General features: G+C 48.8%; 1 protein-coding gene across 4 annotated transcripts in view; it reads left to right on the forward strand.

The window, feature by feature from the left end:
- ADCK1 (aarF domain containing kinase 1) overlaps window positions 1-25003 on the forward strand; it is a 133786-nt gene that overhangs the window by 16108 nt on the left and 92675 nt on the right. For all 4 annotated transcript variants that reach the window (XM_063948209.1, XM_063948212.1, XM_063948211.1 and 1 more), the window contains one exon: window positions 12369-12513. In XM_063948209.1, the coding sequence (XP_063804279.1) occupies window positions 12369-12513 (145 nt within the window). The remainder of the gene's footprint in view (window positions 1-12368; window positions 12514-25003) is intronic.

The raw sequence follows: 25003 nt of genomic DNA on the forward strand, positions 1-25003 counted from the left end.
ATTGTGCCTCCAGTGGCACCGTGGGATCTCAACGTAGTTTTGGAATTTCTCAAATCCCATTGGTTTGAGCCGCTCAAATCGGTAGATTTGAAGTATCTTACATGGAAAGTAACCATGCTACTGGCCCTGGCTTCAGCCAGGAGAGTATCAGAGTTGGCGGCTTTATCGTACAAAAGCCCATATCTGATTTTTCATTCGGACAGGGCAGAACTGCGGACGCGTCCTCAGTTTCTGCCTAAGGTGGTTTCGGCTTTTCACTTGAACCAGCCTATTGTGGTGCCTGCGGCTACTAGCGACTTGGAGGACTCCAAGTTACTGGACGTTGTCAGAGCATTGAAAATATATATTTCAAGGACGGCTGGAGTCAGAAAATCTGACTCGCTGTTTATCCTGTATGCACCCAACAAGATGGGTGCTCCTGCGTCTAAGCAGACGATTGCTCGTTGGATCTGTAGCACAATCCAACTTGCACATTCTGTGGCAGGCCTGCCACAGCCTAAATCTGTAAATGCCCACTCCACAAGGAAGGTGGGCTCATCTTGGGCGGCTGCCCGAGGGGTCTCGGCATTACAACTTTGCCGAGCAGCTACGTGGTCAGGGGAGAACACGTTTGTAAAATTTTACAAATTTGATACTCTGGCTAAGGAGGACCTGGAGTTCTCTCATTCGGTGTTGCAGAGTCATCCGCACTCTCCCGCCCGTTTGGGAGCTTTGGTATAATCCCCATGGTCCTGACTGAGTCCCCAGCATCCACTAGGACGTTAGAGAAAATAAGAATTTACTTACCGATAATTCTATTTCTCATAGTCCGTAGTGGATGCTGGGCGCCCATCCCAAGTGCGGATTGTCTGCAATACTTGTACATAGTTATTGTTACAAAAATCGGGTTATTATTGTTGTGAGCCATCTTTTCAGAGGCTTCTTCGTTGTTATCATACTGTTAACTGGGTTCAAATCACAAGTTGTACGGTGTGATTGGTGTGGCTGGTATGAGTCTTACCCGGGATTCAAGATCCTTCCTTATTGTGTACGCTCGTCCGGGCACAGTACCTAACTGAGGCTTGGAGGAGGGTCATAGGGGGAGGAGCCAGTACACACCATGTGATCCTAAAAGCTTACTTTTTGTGCCCTGTCTCCTGCGGAGCCGCTATTCCCCATGGTCCTGACGGAGTCCCCAGCATCCACTACGGACTATGAGAAATAGAATTATCGGTAAGTAAATTCTTATTATTACAGAGGTATCCATCTATCCTCTCTGGAGGCAAATAAACAGCTGTAGTATGCAGATTAGAGTCCCACTATAGATATTTCCAGCGCAGTTCTTTTAGGTACAGCATGCAAGTGTACCAATCAAATCAAGGGGTATTAGGCAGTTCTTTATGCATGCCAAGCACAAGCATAGATATTATAGCGTGTTAGTAGAAAGGAAATCTTTCCAGCACATTAATCCCATGCACCAATTTGACTGCTGGTTAGTGTGTAAACAGTTCTTTTAGGTGCACCATGCAAAGCACCAATTACCTCTCACAGCTGCTCCTCTCGCTTGTAGCCTTGCCTGTATTATCAGGCTGCTGTGTGGAGTCCGTTCTGTTCCCCCTTAGCACTGGGGTATTAAGTTGGATGTGAGCCGGCCGGCTTACCAAACAATGCTGCAGGAGTATTTTTTCTCTCCCAAGGTGTCCTGCTCATGACAAACGCGTTTCTCCGCCTCCTAATTAGCATCGGCTGCTTCCTCAGTCGACCTATAGTGGTTGACCTAAACATTGTTGACCTAGACACTATCGATCTAATAATCCACACCTGAGATATTGAGAGTTCGGGATCCCAGCGTCAGTATTGTGACCAGCAGTCTCCTGAACCATCGGTCACATAACCGCATCCCCTGTGCACAGTGTCTGATGCAAGTAAAGACACTGTGTTTCACCGGACAACCTGCCTACTAAGGGGTATATTTACTAAGCCTTGAATGAAGATAAAGTACCAGCCAATCAGCTCCTAACTGCCATGTCACAGGCTGGGTTTGAAAAATGACAGGAGTTGGTCGGCTGGTACTTTATCTCCATCTAAGGCTTAGTAAATAGACTCCTAAATCCTTATTTCCAGTACCCATTTACAATTGATAATACCGATCCAAGAATCCTGTAGCCTTCAGCGATTGTCTTACCTGTTCCCCAGCGTCTCATGCAGGACATTTTCCTTTTTGTTACCCTGTAATTGCTACTTTTCCCTAACTCCTTAACTGTACATGGGTGAAAATAATATATTTCCTGGAGATCGATATTCTCTTCATGATTATAACCTGTATTAAATACTAAGATGCTGTTTTTGCATCGACCAAACATGAATACGGGCCCGCCGATTGGGAATCTTGATGCAATGGCGAGTTCTGTGGGGAAGGTGCAGCGATGATGACAGTAGCACTGTTTAGCTGCTATATCTTCATTTACTAGTCTGTATTATATGGGCAGAAATATGCTATTTTTGCAAGCGCTTTTTTATTATGTTTATACTCTTTGCTAAGAAGTTTGCATCGCCCCCCTTGTGTATCTTCCACGTGGAATAGGGCCACCTACTGGTCTTAATATCATGAAATATGGTATAACGAGATTTATGGTAAGACCTTACCGTTGTTAAATCTCTTTCTGCGAGGTACACGGCTCCACAGGGAATGACATTGGGGTGTAGAGTAGGATCTTCATCCGAGGCTCAAAGGTTTGACTGATCCCAGAATGCCTAGCGCCGCCTGCTCTATAACCCCGGCTACGTGCACTGGAGCTCAGTTTTTGTTAACCAGTCCAATGCAGTAGCAGGTAAAAGAGACGACAACTGTTAGTAGCCACAAACACCACACACTCACGACAGGAGAGGGTGTCAGCGGCTAATGCCATACCAACCCAAAGAAGCTAAGTGCGTCAGGGTGGAGCCCCTCGCAGAAAGAGATTTAAAAACGGTAAGCTCTTACCATAAAATCTCGTTTTCTGCTGCTGGGTACACTGGGCTCCACAGGGAATGACATTGGGGATGTCCTAAAGCAGTTCCTTATGGGAGGGGATGCACTGTAGCGGGCACAAGAACCCGGCATCCAAAGGAAGCATCCTGGGAGGTGGAAGTATCAAAGGCATAGAACATTATGAACGTGTTCACTGAGGACCACGTAGCCGCCTTGCACAATTGTTCAAGGGTTGAACCACGGTGGGCCGCCCAAGAAGGTCCAACCGACTGAGTAGAATGGGCCTTGATGGTAGCAGGAGCTGGAAGGCCAGCCTGTACATAAGCATGTGCAGTCACCATTCTAATCCATCTGGCCAGGGTCTGCTTGTGAGCAGGCCACTCACGTTTGTGAAAACCAAACAGAACAAAGAGAGAATCCGACTTCCTGATGGAGGCAGTTCTCTTCACGTAGATACGGAGAGCCCGTACCACATCCAAAGACCGTTCTTTGGAAGACAAATCAGGAAAGGCAAAGGCTGGAACCACAATCTCCTGATTAAGGTGGAAAGAAGACACCACCTTAGGTAAATACCCGGGACGTGTTCTAAGAACCGCCCTATCACGGTGAAAAATCAGATCTGGTGACCTACAAGACAAGGCACCCAAATCTGATACCCGTCTAGTAAAGGCAATAGCCAGCAGAAACAATACCTTAAGAGAAAGCCACTTAAGGTCTGCAGATTCAAGAGGCTCAAACGGAGACCCTTGCAATGCCTCCAGAACCACCGACAAGTCCCAAGGTACCACCGGCGGGACATAAGGAGGTTGAATCCGCAACACACTCTGAGTAAACGTATGCACATCAGGTAAGGTCGCAATTATTCTCTGAAACCAAACCGACAAGGCAGAAATATGAACCTTGATGGAGGCCAGACGAAGGCCCAAGTCCAGGCTCTGTTGTAGAAAGGCCAAAAGTTTGGCCGTACTAAACTTGTAAGCATCATGATTGTTAGATGCGCACCAAGCAAAGTAAGGATTCCAGACCCTATGCTAAATCCGAGCAGAAGCCGGTTTCCGGGGCTTCAACATGGTTTGAATGACCGCCTCAGAAAATCCTTTGGCCCTTAAGACGGAAGCTTCAAGTGCCACGCAGTCAAAGCCAATTGGGCTAAGTCCTGATATACACAGGGGCCCTGAACGAGGAGCTCTGGGCGCTGCGGAAGTAGAAGTGGACGTTCTATCGAGAGACCCTGAAGGTCTGAGAACCAATGCCGTCTAGGCTACACTGGAACGATCAGAAGTAGGATTCCTCCTTGCTTGAACTTCCTTATTACTCTGGGCAGGAGTGACATCGGAGGGAACACGTGTGGCAGCCGAAAGTTCCATGGAATTGCCAGTGCGTCCACGAACGCTGCTTGAGGATCCCTTGTCCTTGCTCCGAAGGCCGGAACCTTGTGATTGTGTCGAGATGCCATCAGGTCCACATCTGGAAGGCCCCACCTGTCCACGAGGAGTTGAAACACTTCTGGATGGAGGCTCCACTCTCCGGCGTGTACGTCCTGACAACTGAGAAAGTCCACTTTGCAATTTAGGACCCCCGGAATGAATACTGTCGATATGAAGGCAGATGGCGTTCTGCCCACTGAAGAATCCGTGATACTTCCCTGATTGTCATGCGGCTTCGAGTGCCGCCTTGATGATTGATGTACGCCACCGTGGTGGCGTTGTCCAACTGTACTTGAACAGGTCTGTTCTGTATTAAACGCCGGGCCAAGTTCAATGAGTTGAACACCGCCCGCAATTCCAGAATGTTTATCGGGAGGAGAGACTCCTCCTTGGTCCACCGACCCTGAAGGGAGTGGTGTCTGTCGTCAGAAGGACCCAGTTGGAGATCCAGAAGGGACGACCCCTGCTCAATCATTGGTCCTGAAGCCACCAGCTCAGTGACAGATGACCTCCGGAGACAATGAGATCATTTGAGACCTGATCGGGTGAGGCAGGCCGTCCCACTTGGCAAGAATCAGCCTCTGGAGAGGGCAGGAATGGAATTGAGCGTACTCCACCATGTCGAAAGCCAACACCATGAGACCTAGCACTTGCGAATGTATCGACACTTGCGGACGAGATAGAAAGCATCGAATCCTGTCCTAAAGCTTCAGGACTTTCTCCTGAGACAAGAATAACCGCTGGTTGTGAGTGTCCAAGAACGCTCCCAGGTACACCATGTTCTGAGCAGGGACCAGGGAGGATTTCTTCCAGTTGATGAGCCACCAGTGGGCTTGCAGAAACTGGATAGTCAGATCCAGATGACGTAGGAGAATCTCTGGGGAATTTGCCAGGATCAACAAGTCGTCCAAGTATGGTAGGATCCTGACCCCTTGACGGCGGAGTACAGCCGTCATTACCGCCATGACCTTGGTGAAGACTCGCGGAGCCGTGGTCAAACCAAAAGGTAACGCCCGAAACTGGTAATGGAGGTTGCCAACCGCAAACCTCAGGTTTTATGAGAGAAAACCGACCTGTGCCCATGCCCTGGTGGTTTAGTGGGGTCCCTGTACTACCACAGTGTCCACATCAGCGCGCACGGCCCACCGGCCACGCGGGATTGCGATTTACAGCGGGTCCCCATCGAGGGGACCCCTTACCTCCTCCCTGAGTCCGGCCACGCGATCCGGGAGAGCTGCGGTCGTGTGTGTGACTAATACCCCTTTTACACTTGCAGGAAAGTTCATTCCCGGGAATGTGTCCCGGTATATTTGCCGGGACACATTCCCGGGAATGACCCTTTCACATTAGCGGGCTGACCCGGCATATTGCCGGGTCAGTGACGTCACCGCTGAGTCTCCCAGAGGCGTTGCTTGGAGATAATCTTCTCCAAGCACCGCCTCCTCCTATGAAGAGAACGGGTGCCGGGTCGCCTTGACCCGGTATACCCGTTTACACTGGCAGCTTCCCAGGACGGTCCCGGGTTCAACCCTGCTTTAGACCTGGGATGAAATCCCGGGATGCTCGTCCCGGGAAAATGTCCCTGTACCCATTTACACTGAGAGAAATCCCGGGATGATGCGCGTTCACGTGCAATATCCCGGGATTTCTCTGACGTCCTAGTGGATGCTGGGAACTCCGTAAGGACCATGGGGAATAGCGGCTCCGCAGGAGACTGGGCACATAAGTAAAAGCTTTAGGACTACCTGTTGTGCACTGGCTCCTCCCCCTATGACCCCCCTCCAAGCCTCAGTTAGATTTTTGTGCCCGGCCGAGAAGGGTGCACACTAGGGGCTCTCCTGAGCTTCTTAGTGAAAAGTTTAGTTTTAGGTTTTTTATTTTCAGTGAGACCTGCTGGCAACAGGCTCACTGCATCGAGGGACTAAGGGGAGAAGAAGCGAACTCACCTGCGTGCAGAGTGGATTGGGCTTCTTAGGCTACTGGACACCATTAGCTCCAGAGGGACCGAACACAGGCCCAGCCTCGGAGCTCGGTCCCGGAGCCGCGCCGCCGGCCCCCTTACAGAGCCAGAAGCAAGAAAAGGTCCGGAAAAATCGGCGGCAGAAGACATCAGTCTTCAACAAGGTAGCGCACAGCACTGCAGCTGTGCGCCATTGTTACTCAGGCACACTTCACACTCCGGTCACTGAGGGTGCAGGGCGCTAGGGGGGGGCGCCCTGAGCAGCAATGTAAAACACCTTGGCTGGCATAAATACACCACATATAACCCCCAGGGCTATATGGGTGTATTTTAACCCCTGCCAGATTCCACAGAAAAACGGGAGAAAAGGCCGCCGAGAAGGGGGCGGAGCCTATCTCCTCAGCACACTGGCGCCATTTTCTCTCACAGCTCCGTTGGAGGGAAGCTCCCTGGCTCTCCCCTGCAGTTACTACACTACAGAAAGGGGTTAAAAAAGAGAGGGGGGCACTAATTAGGCGCAGTATAACAATACAGCAGCAATAAGGGGAAAAACACTTATATAAGGTTATCCCTGTATATATATATAGCGCTCTGGTGTGTGCTGGCATACTCTCCCTCTGTCTCCCCAAAGGGCTAGTGGGGTCCTGTCCTCTATCAGAGCATTCCCTGTGTGTGTGCTGTGTATCGGTACGTTGTGTCGACATGTATGAGGAGGAAAATGAAGTGGAGGCGGAGCAATTGCCTGTAACAGAGATGTCACCCCCTAGGGAGTCGACACCTGAGTGGATGAGCTTATGGAAGGAATTATGTGACAGTGTCAGCTCTTTACAAAAGATTGATGACATGAGACGGCCGGCGACTCAGTCTGGGCCTGTCCAGGTGTCTCAAAAGCCATCTGGGGCTCTAAAACGCCCGTTACCGCAGATGGCAGATACAGACGCCGACACGGATACTGACTCCAGTGTCGACGATTAAGAGACGAATGTGACTTCCAGTAGGGCCACACGTTACATGATTGAGGCTATGGAAAATGTTTTTACACATTTCTGATAATACCAGTACCACTAAAAAGGGTATTATGTTGGGTGAGAAAAAACTGCCTGTAGTTTTTCCTGCATCTGAGGAATTAAATGAAGTGTGTGATGATGCGTGGGTTTCCCCCGATAAAAAAGTTATTGGCATCATACCCCTTCCCGCCAGAGGATAGGGCACGTTGGGAAACACCCTTTAGGGTGAATAAAGCGCTCACACGCTTGTCTAAACAGGTGGCACTACCGTCCCCGGATACGGCCGCCCTTAAGGAACCTACTGACAGAAAGCAGTTAAATATCCTAAAATGTATATACACTCACACGGGTGTGATACTGCGACCAGCAATCGCCTCAGCCTGGATGTGCAGTGCTGGGGTGGCTTGGTCGGATTCCCTGACTGACAATATTGATACCCTAGATAGGGACAGTATATTACTAACTATAGAGCATTTAAAAGATGCATTTCTATATATGCGTGATGCACAGAGGGATATTTGCCGACTGGCATCAAGAGTAAGTGCGCTGTCCATTTCTGCCAGAAGAAGGTTATGGACAAGACAGTGGTCAGGTGATGCTGATCCAAAAAGGCATATGGAAGTATCGCCTTATAAAAGGGAAGAGTTATTTGGGGTAGGTCTAACAGACCTGGTGGCCACGGCAACGGCTGGAAAATCCACATTTTTACCCCAGGTAGCTTCTCAACCTAAGAAGACGCCGTATTATCAGGCGCAGTCCTTTCGGCCCCATAAAGCGGGCAAAAGGCGCCTCATTTCTGCCCCGTGGCAGAGGGAGAGGAAAAAGGCTGCAGCAAACAGCCAATTCCCACAAAAGCCCTCTCCCGCCTCCGCAAAGTCCTCAGCATGACGCTGGGGCTTTACAAGCGGTCTCAGGCACGGTGGGGGCCCGTCTCAAGAAATTCAAGACGTCTTCCCCTCGCCGTTTCATAAAGTCTGCTTTACCGACGTCTCCCTCAGATAGGGAGACAGTATTGCAAGCCATTCACAGGCTGTATTTCCAGCAGGTGATAATCAAGGTACCCCTCCTGCAACAGGGAAAGGGGTACTATTCCACACTATTGGTGGTACCGAAGCCGGACGGCTCGGTGAGACCAATTTTAAATCTAAAATCCTTGAACACTTACATACAAAGGTTCAAATTCAAGATGGAGTCACTCAGAGCAGTGATTGCAAACCTGGAAGAAGGGGACTATATGGTCTCTCTGGACATCAAAGATGCTTACCTACATGTCCCAATTTACCCTTCTCCAAGGGTACCTCAGGTTTGTGGTACAGAACTGTCACTATCAGTTTCAGACGCTGCCGTTTGGATTGTCCACGGCACCACGGGTCTTTACCAAGGTAATGGCCGAAATGATGATACTCCTTCGAAAGAAGGGAGTTTTAGTTATCCCTTACTTGGACGATCTCCTGATAAGGGCAAGATCCAGGGAACAGTTGGAAGTCGGGGTAGCACTATCTCAGATAGTGCTGCGGTAGCACGGTTGGATTCTCAATATTCCAAAATCGCAGCTGATCCTGACGACACGCCTTCTATTCCTAGGGATGATCCTGGACACAGTCCAGAAAAAGGTGTTTTCTCCCGGAGGAGAAAGCCAGGGAGTTATCCGAACTAGTCAGAAACCTCCTAAAACCAGGCCAAGTGTCAGTGCATCAGTGCACAAGGGTCCTGGGAAAAATGGTGGCTTCCTACGAAGCAATTCCATTCGGCAGATTCCACGCAAGAACTTTCCAGTGGGACCTGCTGGACAAATGGTCCGGATCGCATCTTCAGATGCATCAGCGGATAACCCTGTCATCAAAGACAAGGGTGTCTCTCCTGTGGTGGTTGCAGAGTGCTCATCTTCTAGAGGGCCGCAGATTCGGCATTCAGGACTGGGTCCTGGTGACCACGGATGCCAGCCTGCGAGGCTGGAGAGCAGTCACACAGGGAAGAAATTTCCAGGGCTTGTGGTCAAGCCTGGAGACATCACTTCACATAAATATTTTGGAGCTAAGGGCCATTTACAATGCCCTAAGCCAAGCAAGACCTCTGCTTCAAGGTCAGCCGGTGCTGATCCAGTCGGACAACATCACGGCAGTCGCCCACGTAAACAGACAGGGCGGCACAAGAAGCAGGAGGGCAATGGCAGAAGCTGCAAGGATTTTTCGCTGGGCGGAAAATCATGTGATAGCACTGTCAGCAGTGTTCATTCCGGGAGTGGACAACTGGGAAGCAGACTTCCTCAGCAGGCACGACCTCCACCCGGGAGAGTGGGGACTTCACCCAGAAGTCTTCCACATGATTGTAAACCATTGGGAAAAACCAAAGGTGGACATGATGGCGTCCCGCCTAAACAAAAAATTGGACAGGTATTGCGCCAGGTCAAGGGACCCTCAGGCAATAGCTGTGGACGCTCTGGTAACACCATGAGTGTACCAGTCAGTGTATGTGTTCCCTCCTCTTCCTCTCATACCAGAAGTACTGAGAATTATAAGACGGAGGGGAGTAAGAACTATACTCGTGGCTCCGGATTGGCCAAGAAGGACTTGGTACCCGGAACTTCAAGAGATGCTCACGGAGGACCCGTGGCCTCTACCTCTAAGAAGGGACCTGCTCCAGCAAGGACCCTGTCTATTCCAAGACTTACCGCGGCTGCGTTTGACGGCAGGGCGGTTGAACGCCGGATCCTGAAGGAAAAAGGCATTCCGGATGAAGTCATCCCTATCCTGATCAAGCCAGGAAGGATGTAACCGCAAAGCATTATCACCGCATTTGGCGAAAATATGTTGCGGGGTGCGAGGCCAATAAGGCCCCGATGGAGGAATTTTCAACTAGGTCGATTCCTGCATTTCCTGTAAACAGGAGTGTCTATGGGCCTAAAATTGGGGTCCATTAAGGTTCAAATTTCGGCCCTGTCAATTTTCTTCCAGAAAGAACTAGCTTCAGTTCCTGAAGTTCAGACGTTTGTAAAAGGGGTACTGCATATACAGCCTCCTTTTGTGCCTCCAGTGGCACCTTTGGGATCTCAATGTAGTTTTAGGGTTCCTAAAGTCACATTGGTTTGAAACACTTGAATCTGTGGAGTTAAAATATCTCACATGGAAAGTGGTCATGTTGTTGGCCCTGGCCTCGGCCAGGCGCGTGTCAGATTTGGCGGGCTTTATCCTGTAAAAGCCCTTATCTGATCTTCCATTCAGACAGGGCGGAATTGAGGACTCGTCCTCAATTTCTCCCTAAGGTGGTTTCAGCGTTTCACTTGAACCAGCCTATTGTGGTACCTGCGGCTACTAGGGACTTGGAGGACTCCAAGTTGCTGGACGTAGTCAGGGCCCTGAAAATATATGTTTCCAGGACGGCTGGAGTCAGAAAATCTGACTCGCTGTTTATCCTGTATGCACCCAACAAGCTGGGTGCTCCTGCTTCTAAGCAGACTATTGCTCGTTGGATTTGTAGTACAATTCAGCTTGCACATTCTGTGGCAGGCCTGCCACAGCCAAAATCTGTAAAAGCCCATTCCACAAGGAAGGTGGGCTCATCTTGGGCGGCTGCCCGAGGGGTCTCGGCTTTACAACTTTGCCGAGCAGCTACTTGGTCAGGGGCAAACACGTTTGCTAAATTCTACAAATGTGATACCCTGGCTGAGGAGGACCTGGAGTTCTCTCATTCGGTGCTGCAGAGTCATCCGCACTCTCCCGCCCGTTTGGGAGCTTTGGTATAATCCCCATGGTCCTTACGGAGTTCCCAGCATCCACTAGGACGTCAGAGAAAATAAGAATTTACTTACCGATAATTCTATTTCTCGTAGTCCGTAGTGGATGCTGGGCGCCCATCCCAAGTGCGGATTGTCTGCAATACTTGTACATAGTTATTGTTACAAAAAATCGGGTTATTATGGTTGTGAGCCATCTTTTCAGAGGCTCCTCTGTTATCATGCTGTTAACTGGGTTCAGATCACAGGTTGTACGGTGTGATTGGTGTGGCTGGTATGAGTCTTACCCGGGATTCAAAATCCTTCCTTGTTGTGTACGCTCGTCCGGGCACAGTATCCTAACTGAGGCTTGGAGGGGGGTCATAGGGGGAGGAGCCAGTGCACACCAGGTAGTCCTAAAGCTTTTACTTTTGTGCCCAGTCTCCTGCGGAGCCGCTATTCCCCATGGCCCTTACGGAGTTCCCAGCATCCACTACGGACTACGAGAAATAGAATTATCGGTAAGTAAATTCTTATTTTTTCTGCGAGTGTAAAAGGGGTATAACATGGAAGAAAACCGGAGCCTCCACTGTAGGTACCCGGCAACCAGGGTGCGGGAGTGTGCAGCGCCGCTGGGGGAGGTGATGGAGCTGCAGCAGGAAATGTCTGACTGACATCTAACACAGTCAAGTGTCTCTGCTGTAGCCCTTGAAGTCTTCAGTATTCTTTAAAAGCTTCTTTCAGGGCTGCTGGAGCAGCCCCCCTGTTAAGTGCCTGCTTACTGCATGGCACCAACTACAAAACTGAGCTCCTGTGCACGGAGGCGGGGTTATAGAGGAGGCGGTGCTAGGCATTCTGGGAACAGTCAAAGCTTTGAGCCTGTTGGTGCCTCGGATCAAGATCCTACTCTACACCCCAATGTCATTCCCTGTGGAGCCCAGTGTACCCCGCAGCAGAAAATATGTTCTTGTGCTCTCACTAATTAGTAACCTTATATGCAGCAGAACTAATGTTTGAATCATTCACCAAAAATGTCTGTGTGGATACTTGTGGCAGTTAATTAGATTATAAGCTCCTCTGGTTCATTGTTTAATGCGACTGATTAAACATTTTGGGGCCTATGTACTAAGCTTTGGAGAGTGATAAAGTACCAAGCAATCAGTTCCTAACGAATTTTTCAAACACAGTCTGTAACATGACGGAAGCTGATTGGTTGGTACTATTTCTCGCTCTACTTTATATCTCTCCAAAGCTTGGTACGTCTGCCCCTCTATGACTACGGCACATGAGTGATGATATTGTGTTTCTGTAGGCTGGTCGGAATGGGGAGGAGATCTCTCAGAATTGCATCCTTGATCTGTGCTGGTCTTGGCACATCTGGGGTCTTCGTGTATGGATCTCAACGTTGGGACCCTAATGATTTTGGGATTGTGCGGATTGGAAGAGCTGCGCTAACGGTGAGTAACGTGTATACATGTGGTCTACAGTGCAGTGATTGGAGAGAGTTACACTCGTACTGGAAAGTTTTACATTTTGGGGGCATATTCAGTTGGCTGTGAGATTTTAGCGGCAGAAATTAATTTCTGATCACTGCAGCTGTGCGCGGTCCCGATATTCACACTGAGCAATTGAAGTAAATTAAACATTATCATTTTTACTTCCGAAATCTGCCTGTACCTTTAAATACAGGTTGAGTATCCCATATCCAAATATTCCGAAATACGGAATATTCCGAAATACAGACTTTTTTGAGTGAGAGTGAGATAGTGAAACCTTTCTTTTCTGATGGCTCAATGTACACAAACTTTGTTTAATACACAAAGTTATTAAAAATATTGTATTAAATGACCTTCAGGCTGTGTGTATAAGGTGTATATGAAACATAAATGAATTGTGTGAATGTATACACACTTTGTTTAATGCACAAAGTTATAAAAAAAATATTGGCTAAAATGACCTTCCGGCTGTGTGTATAAGGTGTATATGTAACATAAATGCATTCTGTGCTTATATTTAGGTCCCATCGCCATGATATCTCATTATGGTATCTAATTATTCCAAAATACGGAAAAATCCCATATCCAAAATACCTCTGGTCCCAAGCATTTTGGATAAGGGAGACTCAACCTGTATATAAAAAAAAAAAATCATATTGTTTAACATTATTAATGTCTGTTACTGTCCTGAATAAAATAATAATAATTTGAGCTCTTAATGGCTTTTAAATAGCTGATTTTTCTTTTTTTAACAACTGTACAAATGATCCAAGCTAATTTTTTAAGCAAATAGAGGCTGTACTTATTTTTAGGGGTGCCTTAAGCCCGCAGATCTGTGCTGAGCGATCTAGCACAGACCGCTTAGCACACATCTCTCCCCCGCTCAACACAGCGCGACGTGTGCTGAGCGAGGGGGGGCGCTCATATCACCCAGCAGTGAAATGAGCGATCTCACTAGATTTGGCATGCATGGCAAATCTAGAGCCGGCAATAGCGACGCGCGGGACAGCGCATCACTGTTACCAGCACCCTACACTTGGAGAGATCTGTGCTTAATTTCTAAGCAATCTAGTGAGATTGCTTAGAATTTAAGCACAGATCTCTCCGTGTGTACCCCCCTTAAGAATGTGTCTTAGCTAATGTTTTAGTAATTGGAAGCCAACTTAAAAAAAAATTTCAGAATCACCTGTATCTCCCATCTGCAATGTTTAAAACACTAAAGGGGGGTACTCATGGCGCGATCGCTGCTTAAAATCTAAGCAATCTGACTAGATTGCTTAGATTTTAAGCAGTGATCTCTCCGTGTGTACCCCCACAGTGATAGCGATGCGCAGCCCCGCGCATTGCTATCGCTGGTGCTAGATTGGCTAGCACCAGGCTCAATCTGGCACATCAGCACGCTCAGCACACATCTCTCCCCAAATCGGGCTGTGAATACGGCCCTTTACCCCCATTGGCATTTCTACCATGGGTGCAATGTGTGCAGTGCACACGGGTCCCTGGGTCCAGCGGGGCTCACCTCACACACAGTGTACCCATGCTGTGCTAACGTTTACCTTTTCCGTAGTCCCGCGACGGGCGCTGAAGCCGCAGCAGCCACGGCAAAAATCAGCCACAAAATGGCCGTTGCGCAAGCGCAGTAGGAAATTAGGCTCCGGACCATGGCGGGGGCCATGTTTCTGGAGACTTGCGCATGCGCAGTAGACTCCGGCACATTGCCGGAGCGTACGGCACCGTGAAGAGGAGGCAGCCAACCCGGAGTCAGCCCACAGGCCCCCTCCTCTCTTAAAACGCGTCTGCTTACCCCATCCCACATCTCTTAACCCAGTGGTTCTCAAACTGTGTGCCGGGCCTCCCTAGGATGCCTTGGGTTGTTGGTCCAGAGAACTGTACTCTCACATTTTAGCATGGAGACTAAGTATCCTATCTAATAATTTAGTGTGCCCATCGGGAGCTTGCGTCAGCGGCTCTCTTAACCCTCGCCTACATCATTCCTCTCACTGTGTGCTCGGCGTGATCGCTGCTCCCGACTGTCCGGTTCTGCCGTGAGTAGGTCCTCCCCCAGTGCTATCTGCACCTCTGCCGCTGGGTCTACGCTGCTTCAGCGGTTACCTCATCGGCTCCGTTACACTGTCGCCGGGAAGAAGACCTTCCTCCTGCGGTAGCAGGGGGATATGGTTGCGTAGCTGCCCGCAGTGTCCGCTTAATTACTCACAGTTCTGCTCTGCCGCTGCTGCTCTGAGAGAGATGCAGAACACTTCCACTGGGATCTTTGTCTCTCTTCAACTGAAGTACAGTTCATGAAGCCATCACCCTCCTTTCTCTGACGTCCTAAGTGGATGCTGGGGACTCCGTCAGGACCATGGGGAATAGCGGCTCCGCAGGAGACAGGGCACAAAAGTAAAAGCTTTAGGATCAGGTGGTGTGCACTGGCTCCTCCCCCTATGACCCTCCTCCAAGCCTCAGTTAGGTTTTTGTGCCCGGCCGAGAAGGGTGCAATCTAGGTGGCTCTCCTAAAGAGCTGCTTAGAGTAAAAGTTTTATTAGGTTTTTCTCTAACGTCCTAGTGGATGCTGGGGACTCCGTCAGGACCATGGGGATTAGCGGGCTCCGCAGGAGACAGGGCACATCTAAAAAAGCTTTTAGGTCACATGGTGTGTACTGGCTCCTCCCCCTATGACCCTCCTCCAAGCCTCAGTTAGGTTTTTGTGCCCGTCCGAGAGGGTGCAATCTAGGTGGCTCTCTTAAAGAGCTGTTTAGAAAAGTTTTTTTTTAGGTTTCTAATCAGTGATTCCTGCTGGCGACAGGATCACTGCAACGAGGGACTTAGGGGAGAGACTTGCAACTCACCTGCGTGCAGGAGGATTGAAGTCTTAGGCTACTGGACACTGAGCTCCAGAGGGAGTCGGAACACAGGTCAGCCTGGGGTTCGTCCCGGAGCCGCGCCGCCGATCCCCCTTACAGACGCTGAAGAACGGCAGAACGGAGGTCCGGAAACAGGCGGCAGAAGACTCCTCAGTCTTCATGAAGGTAGCGCACAGCACTGCAGCTGTGCGCCATTGTTGCTACACGGCTCACTGATCTCGGTCACGGAGGGTGCAGGGCGCTGCTGGGGGCGCCCTGGGCAGCAATATAGATTACCTTAGAGGCAAATAAATACATCACATATAGCCATTAAGGCTATATGTATGTATTTAACCCAGGCCAGTTTTCCTAATAACCGGGAGAAAAACCCGCCGAGAAAGGGGCGGAGCTTATTCTCCTCAGCACTCAGCGCCATTTTCCTGACCAGCTCCGCTGGTGAGGAAGGCTCCCACTCTCCCCTGCACTACAGAAACAGGGTTAAAGAGAAGGGGGGCATAAATTGGCGATATAATTATATATTAAGAGCGCATATATATAGAAACAACACCTTCTAGGGTTGTTATATACATTATGGCGCTTTTGGTGTGTGCTGGCAAACTCTCCCTCTGTCTCCCCAAAGGGCTAGTGGGTCCTGTCCTCTATCAGAGCATTCCCTGTGTGTGTGCAGTAGGTCGGTACGTGTGTGTCGACATGTATGAGGAAAATGTTGGTGAGGAGACGGAGAAAATTGCCTGTAATGGTGATGTCACTCTCTAGGGAGTCGACACCGGAATGGATGGCTTATTTAGGGAATTACGTGATAATGTCAACACGCTGCAAGCCGGTTGACGACATGAGACAGCCGGCGGACAAATTAGTATCGGTCCAGGCGTCTCAGACACCGTCAGGGGCTTGTAAAAACGCCCATTTACCTCAGTCGGTCGACAGACACTGACACGGACACTGACCCCAGTGTCGACGGTGAAGAAACAAACGTATTTTTCCTTTAGGGCCACAAGTTACATGTTAAGGGCAATGAAGGAGGTGTTACATATTTCTGATACCACAAGTACCACAAATAAGGGTATTTTGTAGGGTGGGAATAAACTACTTGTAGTTTTGCCTGAATCAGATAAATTAAATGAAGTGTGTGATGATACGTGGGGTTCCTCCGATAGAAAGTTATGGGCGGTATACCCTTTTCCCGCCAGAAGTAAGGGCGAGTTGGAAAACACACCTTAGGGTGGATAAGGCGCTCACACGCTTATAAAAAACATGGCGTTACCGTTTCCAGATACGGCCACCCTCAAGGAGCCAGCTGATAGGAAGCTGGAAAATATCATAACAGTATATACACACATACTGGTGTTATACTACGACCAGCAATCGCCTCAGCCTGGATGTGCAGCGCTGAGGGGGCTTGGTCGGATTTCCTGACTGAAAATTTTGATACCCTTGACAGGGACAGGATTTTATTGTCTATAGAGCATTTTAAGGATGCATTTCTATATATGCGTGATGCGCAGAGGCATATTTGCATTCTGGCATCAAGAGTAAATGTGATGTACATATCTGCCAGACGAAGACACGACAGTGGTCAGGTGAGGCAGATTCCAGACGGCATATGGAAGTATTGCCGTATAAAGGGGCGGTCCATTGGATCTGGTGGCCATGGCAACAGCTGAAAAATCCACCTTTTGTTACCCCGAGTCACATATTGGCAGAAAAGGACACAGTCTTTCAGTCTCAGTCCTTTCGTCCTCATACGGGCAGGCGGGCAAAGGCCAGTCATATCTGCCCAGGGGTAGAGGAAAGGGAAGAAGACTGCAGCAAGCAGCTCATTCCCAGGAACAGAAGCTCCTCACGGCTTCTGCCAAGTCCGCAGCATAACGCTGGGGCCGTACAAGCGGACTCAGGTGCGGTAGGGGGTCATCTCAAGAGTTTCAGCAACACTCGCAAGGGAACTCCGGGATCCTACATGTAATATCCCAGGTGTACATTGGAAATTCGAGACGTCTCCCCCTCACACAATTCACAGGCTGTATTCCCAGCAGGTGATAATCAAAGTACCCTTCTTACAACAAGGAAGGGGGTAGTATTCCACACTATATTGTGGTACTGAAGCCAACCGGCTCGGTGAGATCTGAAATATTTGAACACTTACATACAAGCGTTCAAATCAAGATGGAGTCACTCGGAGCAGTGATAGCGAACCAGGAAGTAGGGGACGATATGGTGTCACTGGATATCAGGGACGCTTACCTACAGGTCCAAATTTGCCCTTCTCACCAAGGGTACTTCAGGTTCCTGGTACAGAACTGTCACTATCAGTTCAGACGCGGCCGTTTGGATTGTCCACGGCGCCCCGGGTCTTTACCAAGGTAATGACCGGAATGATGATTTTTCTTAAAAGAAACATGGACGCTTTCCTGATAAGGGCAAGGTCCAGAGAACAGTTGGAGGTCGGAGTAGCACTATCTTAAGTAGTTCTACGACAGCACGAGGGGATTCTAAATATTCCAAAATCGCAGCTTTTTCCGACGACACGTCTACTGTTCCTAGGGATGATTCTGGACACAGTCCAGAAAAACGTGTTTCTCCCAGTGGAGAAAGCCAGGGAGTTATCCGAGCTAATCGGGATCCTCCTAAAACCAGGAAAAGTGTCAGTGCATCATTGCACAAGAGTCCTGGTAAAAATGGTGGCTTATTACGAAGCAATTCCATTCGGCAGATTTCCCGCAAGAACTCTTCAGTGGGATCTGCTGGACAAATGGTCCGGATCGCATCCTCAGATGCATCAGCGGATAACCCTATATCCAAGGACAAGGGTGTCTCTCCTGTGGTGATTACAGAGTGCTCATCTTCTAGAGGGCCGCAAATTCGGCATTCAGGATTGGATGCCGGTGACCACGGAGGCCAGCCTGAGAGGCTGGGGAACAGTCACACAGGGAAAAAATTTCCAGGGAAGTGTGATTAAGTCTGGAGAATTCTCTCCGCATAAATAAGCTTAGAGCAAATTTATAATGTTCTAAACTTAGCTAGACCTCTGCTTCAAGGTCAGCCGGTATTGATCCAGTGGGATAACATCACGGCAGTCGCCCACGTAAACAGAAAGGGCGGCACAAGAAGCAGGAGGGCAGTGACAAAACTGCAAGGATTTTTCGCTAGGCGGAAAATCATGTGATAGCACTGTCAGCAGTGTTCTTTCCGGGAGTGGACGACTGGGAAGCAGACTTCCTCAGCAGGCATGACCTCCACCCGGGAGAGTGGAAACTTCATAGGGAAGTTTTTCAACATGATTGTGGACCGTTGGCAAAGACCAAAGGTGGACATGATGGCGTCCCGCCCGAACAAAAAACGGGACAGGTATTCCGCCAGGTCATGAGACCTTCAGGCGATAGCTGTGGATGTTCTGGTAACACCGTGGGTGTACCAGTCAGTGTATGTGTTCCCTCCTCTGTTTCTCATAACCAAGGTATTGAGAATTATAAGACATAGAGGAGTATGAACTATACTAGTGGCTCCGGATTGGCCAAGAGGGACTTGGTACCCGGAACTTCAAGAAATGCTCACAGAGGACTAAGGGCCTGGGGAGCTAAGAAGGGACTTGCTTCAGCAAGTACCATGTCTATTCCAAGACTTACCGCGGCTGCGTTTGACGGCATGGCGGTTGAATGCCGGATCCTGAAGGGAAAAGGCATTCCATAAGAGGTCATACCTACCCTGGTCAAAGCCAGGAAGGAGGTGACCGCACAACGTCATCACCACATGTGGTGAAAATATGTTGCGTGGGTGAGGCCAGGAAGGCTCCACGACGGAAATTCAACTAGGTCGATTTCTACACTTCCTGAAAACAGGAGTGTTTTGGGCCTCAAATTGGGGTTCATTAACATTTAAATTTCGGCCCTGTAGATTTTCTTCCAGAAAGAATTGACTTCAGTTCCTGAAGTCCAGATTGTAAAGGGTGTATTGCATATACAGCTTTTTTGTGCCTCTAGGGGCACCGTGAGGTTTCAACATAGTGTTGGGATTTCTTAAAATCATATTGGTTTGAACAGCTCAAATCTGTGGATTTGAAATATCTCACATGGAAAGTGACCATGCTGTTGACCAATATCTCACATGGGAAGTGACCATGTGTTAGCCCTGGCCTCGGCCAGGCGATTGTCAGAATGGGCGGCTTTGTCTTACAAAAGCCCATATTAAAATTTTCCATTTGAACAGGGCAGAACTGGGACTCGTCTCCAGTTTCTTCCTAAAGGGGTGTCAGCGTTTTCACCTGAAACAACCTGTTGTGGTGCCTGCGGCTACTAGGGACTTGGAGGACTCCAAGTTACTAGACGTTGTCAGGGCCCTAAAAATATATTCTATGTTGAATGAACTTAACAATTTAGAGTCCACGGTTCGTTTTACTGGGGTTTGTGAGTATGACTCCATCAATTTTTTGGATGTGACTATATTCCGGAATGGAATGGAACTGGGTTCTACATTGTATAGGAAAGAAACCGATAGAAACACCTTCCTGCATGCGACCAGTAAACACCCGCCCTCTCTTAAATCAAGCCTCCCTATTTCCCAATTTATGAGGGTCTTACGGAACAACACTAACCCTGATACCGCAGAAGTTCAAATCAGAGAGATGAAAGAACGTTTCCTCGAAAGGGGATATACAAAGACCACAGTGGAGAGCTGTCTCATTAAGGCAAAACGTAAGGTACATCAGAAACGTAACCAGGGACAGAGCCGGATGATATTTGTGACACAATATGATGATATGTCTCCGGTTATCTCCAAAACCTTGAAAAAGCATTGGCCATTAATTAGATCTGACCCGAAGTTTAAGGGTACTCTGGAGAATCCACCAATGATGGCTTATAGACGTGGTAGAAACCTGAAGCAGATCCTTATGCAACCTGCCCGACGTCTTAATGCCAAGGAAAGCAGTACATGGCTGCACTCTCAGAGGCCAGGTTGCTTCAGATGCGTTGGTTGTGTGACGTGCCGCTCGCTGCTGCCAGGCACTTCTTTTCCACACCCTCACACTGGAAAAGTGATTAACATCAGATATAAGCTTCACTGCAGGTTAAACCATGTAGTCTATATGCTTTTATGCCCATGTGGCCTGGCATACGTTGGGATGACGACCTGCACCTTCAGAGAACGAATGGCAAACCACAGGAGCTCGATCCACCAGGCAATTATATCTGGTTCATCTGATAAACCGGTGGCACAGCACTTCTTAAAAGCGGGACATCAGGGCTCAGCACTTAGGTGTCGTATAATTGATTGGGTCCCGGAACCCGAGAGGGGCGGAGACCGTGCCCTTATATTGAGAAAATTGGAGGCAAGATGGATTTTTAGATTGGGAACTCTAGCTCCCAATGGACTAAATGAGAATAATCACCTTGGGATTTTCCTTAGATAAAGAAGAGGGGCTTTTGCCCTTTAGACCAGTGCACTGAAAAGTGTTAATTAAATACACTTTTAATTGATGTTCATATATGCATGTGTTTTAGACGCATGCACATATGTACTCATGTTTATGTATTCATGTTGTATGTTGGTGTTTGTCATGATAGAGTATTACCCACACCTCATTGGCTCCTTATTGCCCACATCTTTGTTTAGTTGAACAACCCTATTGATCATCCAAAAAAATCCATAAAATTAGTATTTGGATTCCCTTTTATATATATATATAATTTCTGTCCCATATTGTTTTAAATATGTCCTTATACAAAGTGGTTTTCCCTGTCAGCAGGCGATTGTAGTTCCGCCTGTCTATGCCTGGTTGCGTGGCAACCATAGGCAATATATGCGGTGAGCCGCTCGGAGGGTCACCCGGCAACCAGTGATTTAGAATGTCATCTATTGGCCGTGGTGTGACGCCCGGGAGGTTGCTTGGCAACCAGTCCGAGACGTCATTTCCGTTCCGGTGGTTGTCAGCATCATGTCATCTGTGGAGTGACGCTCGGAAGGTTGCTAGGCGACCAGTCCGATACGTCACTTCCGTTTAGGTCCCGATTGGCGGCTGACAGAGATGGGGCGGCTGGGTAGTGGTTGCTATGCAACCATTACGATCTTTGCTCAGGTATTTTTATAATATTGAGACTCTGGTTGTGGATTGTTGATACTAATATGAAATGGGTGATCTGCATTAATATCCATTTATATTAATATTGGGTTGTTCATATGTATAATTACGAATATACTGGGCTGACTCCGCCCACATAATGACGCAATTTTGGCGCGTTTTTTGAATAATGGGTATTTAGGGAGCCGGTGAGGCATGGTCAGTTAGGCTGCTGATGTGCTAAATATGAAGTGACAGCTCTCTGATGTTTCCTGTGTCCCCTGATGACGGTCTGGATATGGCCGAAAACGTTTGGGCTTGGGCTTTTTTCAAAGTTATTGGACTGTAGCAAACAGTCATGCTGTGCTATCTATGCTGTCTGGAGAAATAAAATTTCAAATTGATATCTACACCTATGCAAAGACTGGTGAGTGCTCCATTTGCTTTTCTCTATATATATATATATATATATATATAGTTAGGACGGCTGGAGTCAGAAAGTCTGACTTGCTGTTTATATTGTATGCACCCAACAAGCTGGGTGCTCCTGCTTCTAAGCAGTCTATTACACGCTGGATTTGTAGTACAATTCAGCTTGCACATTCTGTGGCAGGCCTGCCACAGCCGAAATATGTAGATGCCCATTCCACAAGGAAGGGGGCTCATCCTGGGCGGCTGCCCGAGGAGTCTCGGCATTACAACTTTGCCGAGCAGTTACGTGGTCAGGGGAGAACACGTTTGTAAAATTTTACAAATTTGATACTCTGGCTAAGGAGGACCTGGAGTTCTCTCATTCGGTGCTGCAGAGTCATCCGCACTCTCCCGCCCGTTTGGGAGCTTTGGTATAATCCCCATGGTCCTGACGGAGTCCCCAGCATCCACTAGGACGTTAGAGAAAATAAGAATTTACTTACCGATAATTCTATTTCTCGTAGTCCGTAGTGGATGCTGGGCGCCCATCCCAAGTGCGGATTGTCTGCAATGCTTGTACATAGTTATTGTTACAAAAATCGGGTTATTACTATTGTTGTGAGCCATCTTTTCAGAGGCTACTTCATTTTGTTATCATACTGTTAACTGGGTTCAGATCACAAGTTGTACGGTGTGATTGGTGTGGCTGGTATGAGTCTTACCCGGGATTCAAGATCCTTCCTTATTGTGTACGCTCGTCCGGGCACAGTACCTAACTGAGGCTTGGAGGAGGGTCATAGGGGGAGGAGCCAGTACACACCATGTGACCTAAAAGCTTTTTTAGATGTGCCCTGTCTCCTGCGGAGCCCGCTAATCCCCATGGTCCTGACGGAGTCCCCAGCATCCACTACGGACTACGAGAAATAGAATTATCGGTAAGAAAATTCTTATTTTTATTTTCAGTGAGTCCTGCTGGCAACAGGCTCACTGCAACGAGGGACTTAGGGGAGAAGAAGTGAACTCACCTGCGTGCAGGATGGATTGGCTTCTTAGGCTACTGGACACTAGCTCCAGAGGGACGATCACAGGTACAGCCTGGATGGGTCACCGGAGCCGCGCCGCCGACCCCCTTGCAGATGCTGAAGAGAGAAGAGGTCCAGAAATCGGCGGCTGAAGACTTCTCAGTCTTCATGAGGTAGCGCACAGCACTGCAGCTGTGCGCCATTGCTCTCAGCACACTTCACACCAACGGTCACTGAGGGTGCAGGGCGCTGGGGGGGGCGCCCTGGGCAGCAATTAAAGTACCTATACTGGCTAAAAATACATCACATATAGCCTCTGGGGCTATATGGATGTATTTAACCCCTGCCAGGTTGTCAGGAAAACGGGAGAAGAAGCCCGCCGAAAAGGGGGCGGGGCCTATTCTCCTCAGCACACAGCGCCATTTTCCCTCACAGAACTGCTGGTGGGAAGGCTCCCAGGCTCTCCCCTGCACTGCACTACAGAAACAGGGTTAAAACAGAGAGGGGGGGCACTTATTTGGCGATATGATTATATATTAAGATGCTATAAGGGAAAACACTTATATAAAGGTTGTCCCTGTATAATTATAGCGTTTTGGTGTGTGCTGGCAAACTCTCCCTCTGTCTCCCCAAAGGGCTAGTGGGGTCCTGTCCTCTATCAGAGCATTCCCTGTGTGTGTGCTGTGTGTCGGTACGTGTGTGTCGACATGTATGAGGACGATGTTGGTGAGGAGACGGAGCAATTGCCTGTAATGGTGATGTCACTCTCTAGGGAGTCGACACCGGAATGGATGGCTTATTTAGGGAATTACGTGATAATGTCAACACGCTGCAAGGTCGGTTGACGACATGAGACGGCCGGCAAACAAATTAGTACCTGTCCAGGCGTCTCAAACACCGTCGGAGGCCATTTACCTCAGTCGGTCGACACAGACACAGACACTGACTCCAGTGTCGACGGTGAAGAAACAAACGTATTTTCCTTTAGGGCCACACGTTACAGGTTAAGGGCAATGAGGGAGGTGTTACATATTTCTGATACTACAAGTACCACAAAAAAGGGTATTATGTGGGGTGTGAAAAAACTACCTGTAGTTTTTCCTGAATCAGATAAATTAAATGAAGTGTGTGATGATGCGTGGGTTTCCCCCGATAGAAAATTATTGGCGGTATACCTTTTCCCGCCAGAAGTTAGGGCGCGTTGGGAAACACCCCTTAGGGTGGATAAGGCGCTCACACGCTTATCACAAGTGGCGTTACCGTCTCCAGATACGGCCGCCCTCAAGGAGCCAGCTGATAGGAGGCTGGAAAATATCCTAAAAAGTATATACACACATACTGGTGTTATACTGCGACCAGCGATCGCCTCAACCTGGATGTGCAGCGCTGGGGTGGCTTGGTCGGATTCCCTGACTGAAAATATTGATACCCTTGACAGGGACAGTATTTTATTGACTATAGAGCATTTAAAGGATGCATTTCTATATATGCGAGATGCACAGAGGGATATTTGCACTCTGGCATCAAGAGTAAGTGCGATGTCCATATCTGCCAGAAGATGTTTATGGACACGACAGTGGTCAGGTGATGCAGATTCCAAACGGCACATGGAAGTATTGCCGTATAAAGGGGAGGAGTTATTTGGGGTCGGTCCATCGGACCTGGTGGCCACGGCAACAGCTGGAAAATCCACCTTTTTTTACCCCAAGTCACATCGTCTTTTCAGCCTCAGTCCTTTCGTCCCCATAAGGGCAAGCGGGCAAAAGGCCAGTCATATCTGCCCAGGGATAGAGGAAAGGGAAGAAGACTGCAGCAGGCAGCCCATTCCCAGGAACAGAAGCCCTCCACCGCTTCTACCAAGTCCTCAGCATGACGCTGGGGCCGTACAAGCGGACTCAGGTGCGGTGGGGGGTCGTCTCAAGAGTTTCAGCGCGCAGTGGGCTCACTCGCAAGTGGACCCCTGGAGCCTACAAGTAGTATCCCAGGGGTACAGATTGGAAATTCGAGACGTCTTCCCCTCGCAGGTTCCTGAAGTCTGCTTTACCAACGTCTCCCTCCGACAGGGAGGCAGTATTGGAAACAATTCACAAGCTGTATTCCCA

This window comes from Pseudophryne corroboree, chromosome 12 (genome assembly GCF_028390025.1).
Source record: "Pseudophryne corroboree isolate aPseCor3 chromosome 12, aPseCor3.hap2, whole genome shotgun sequence".
In the NCBI taxonomy this organism is placed as follows: Eukaryota; Metazoa; Chordata; class Amphibia; order Anura; family Myobatrachidae; genus Pseudophryne; species Pseudophryne corroboree.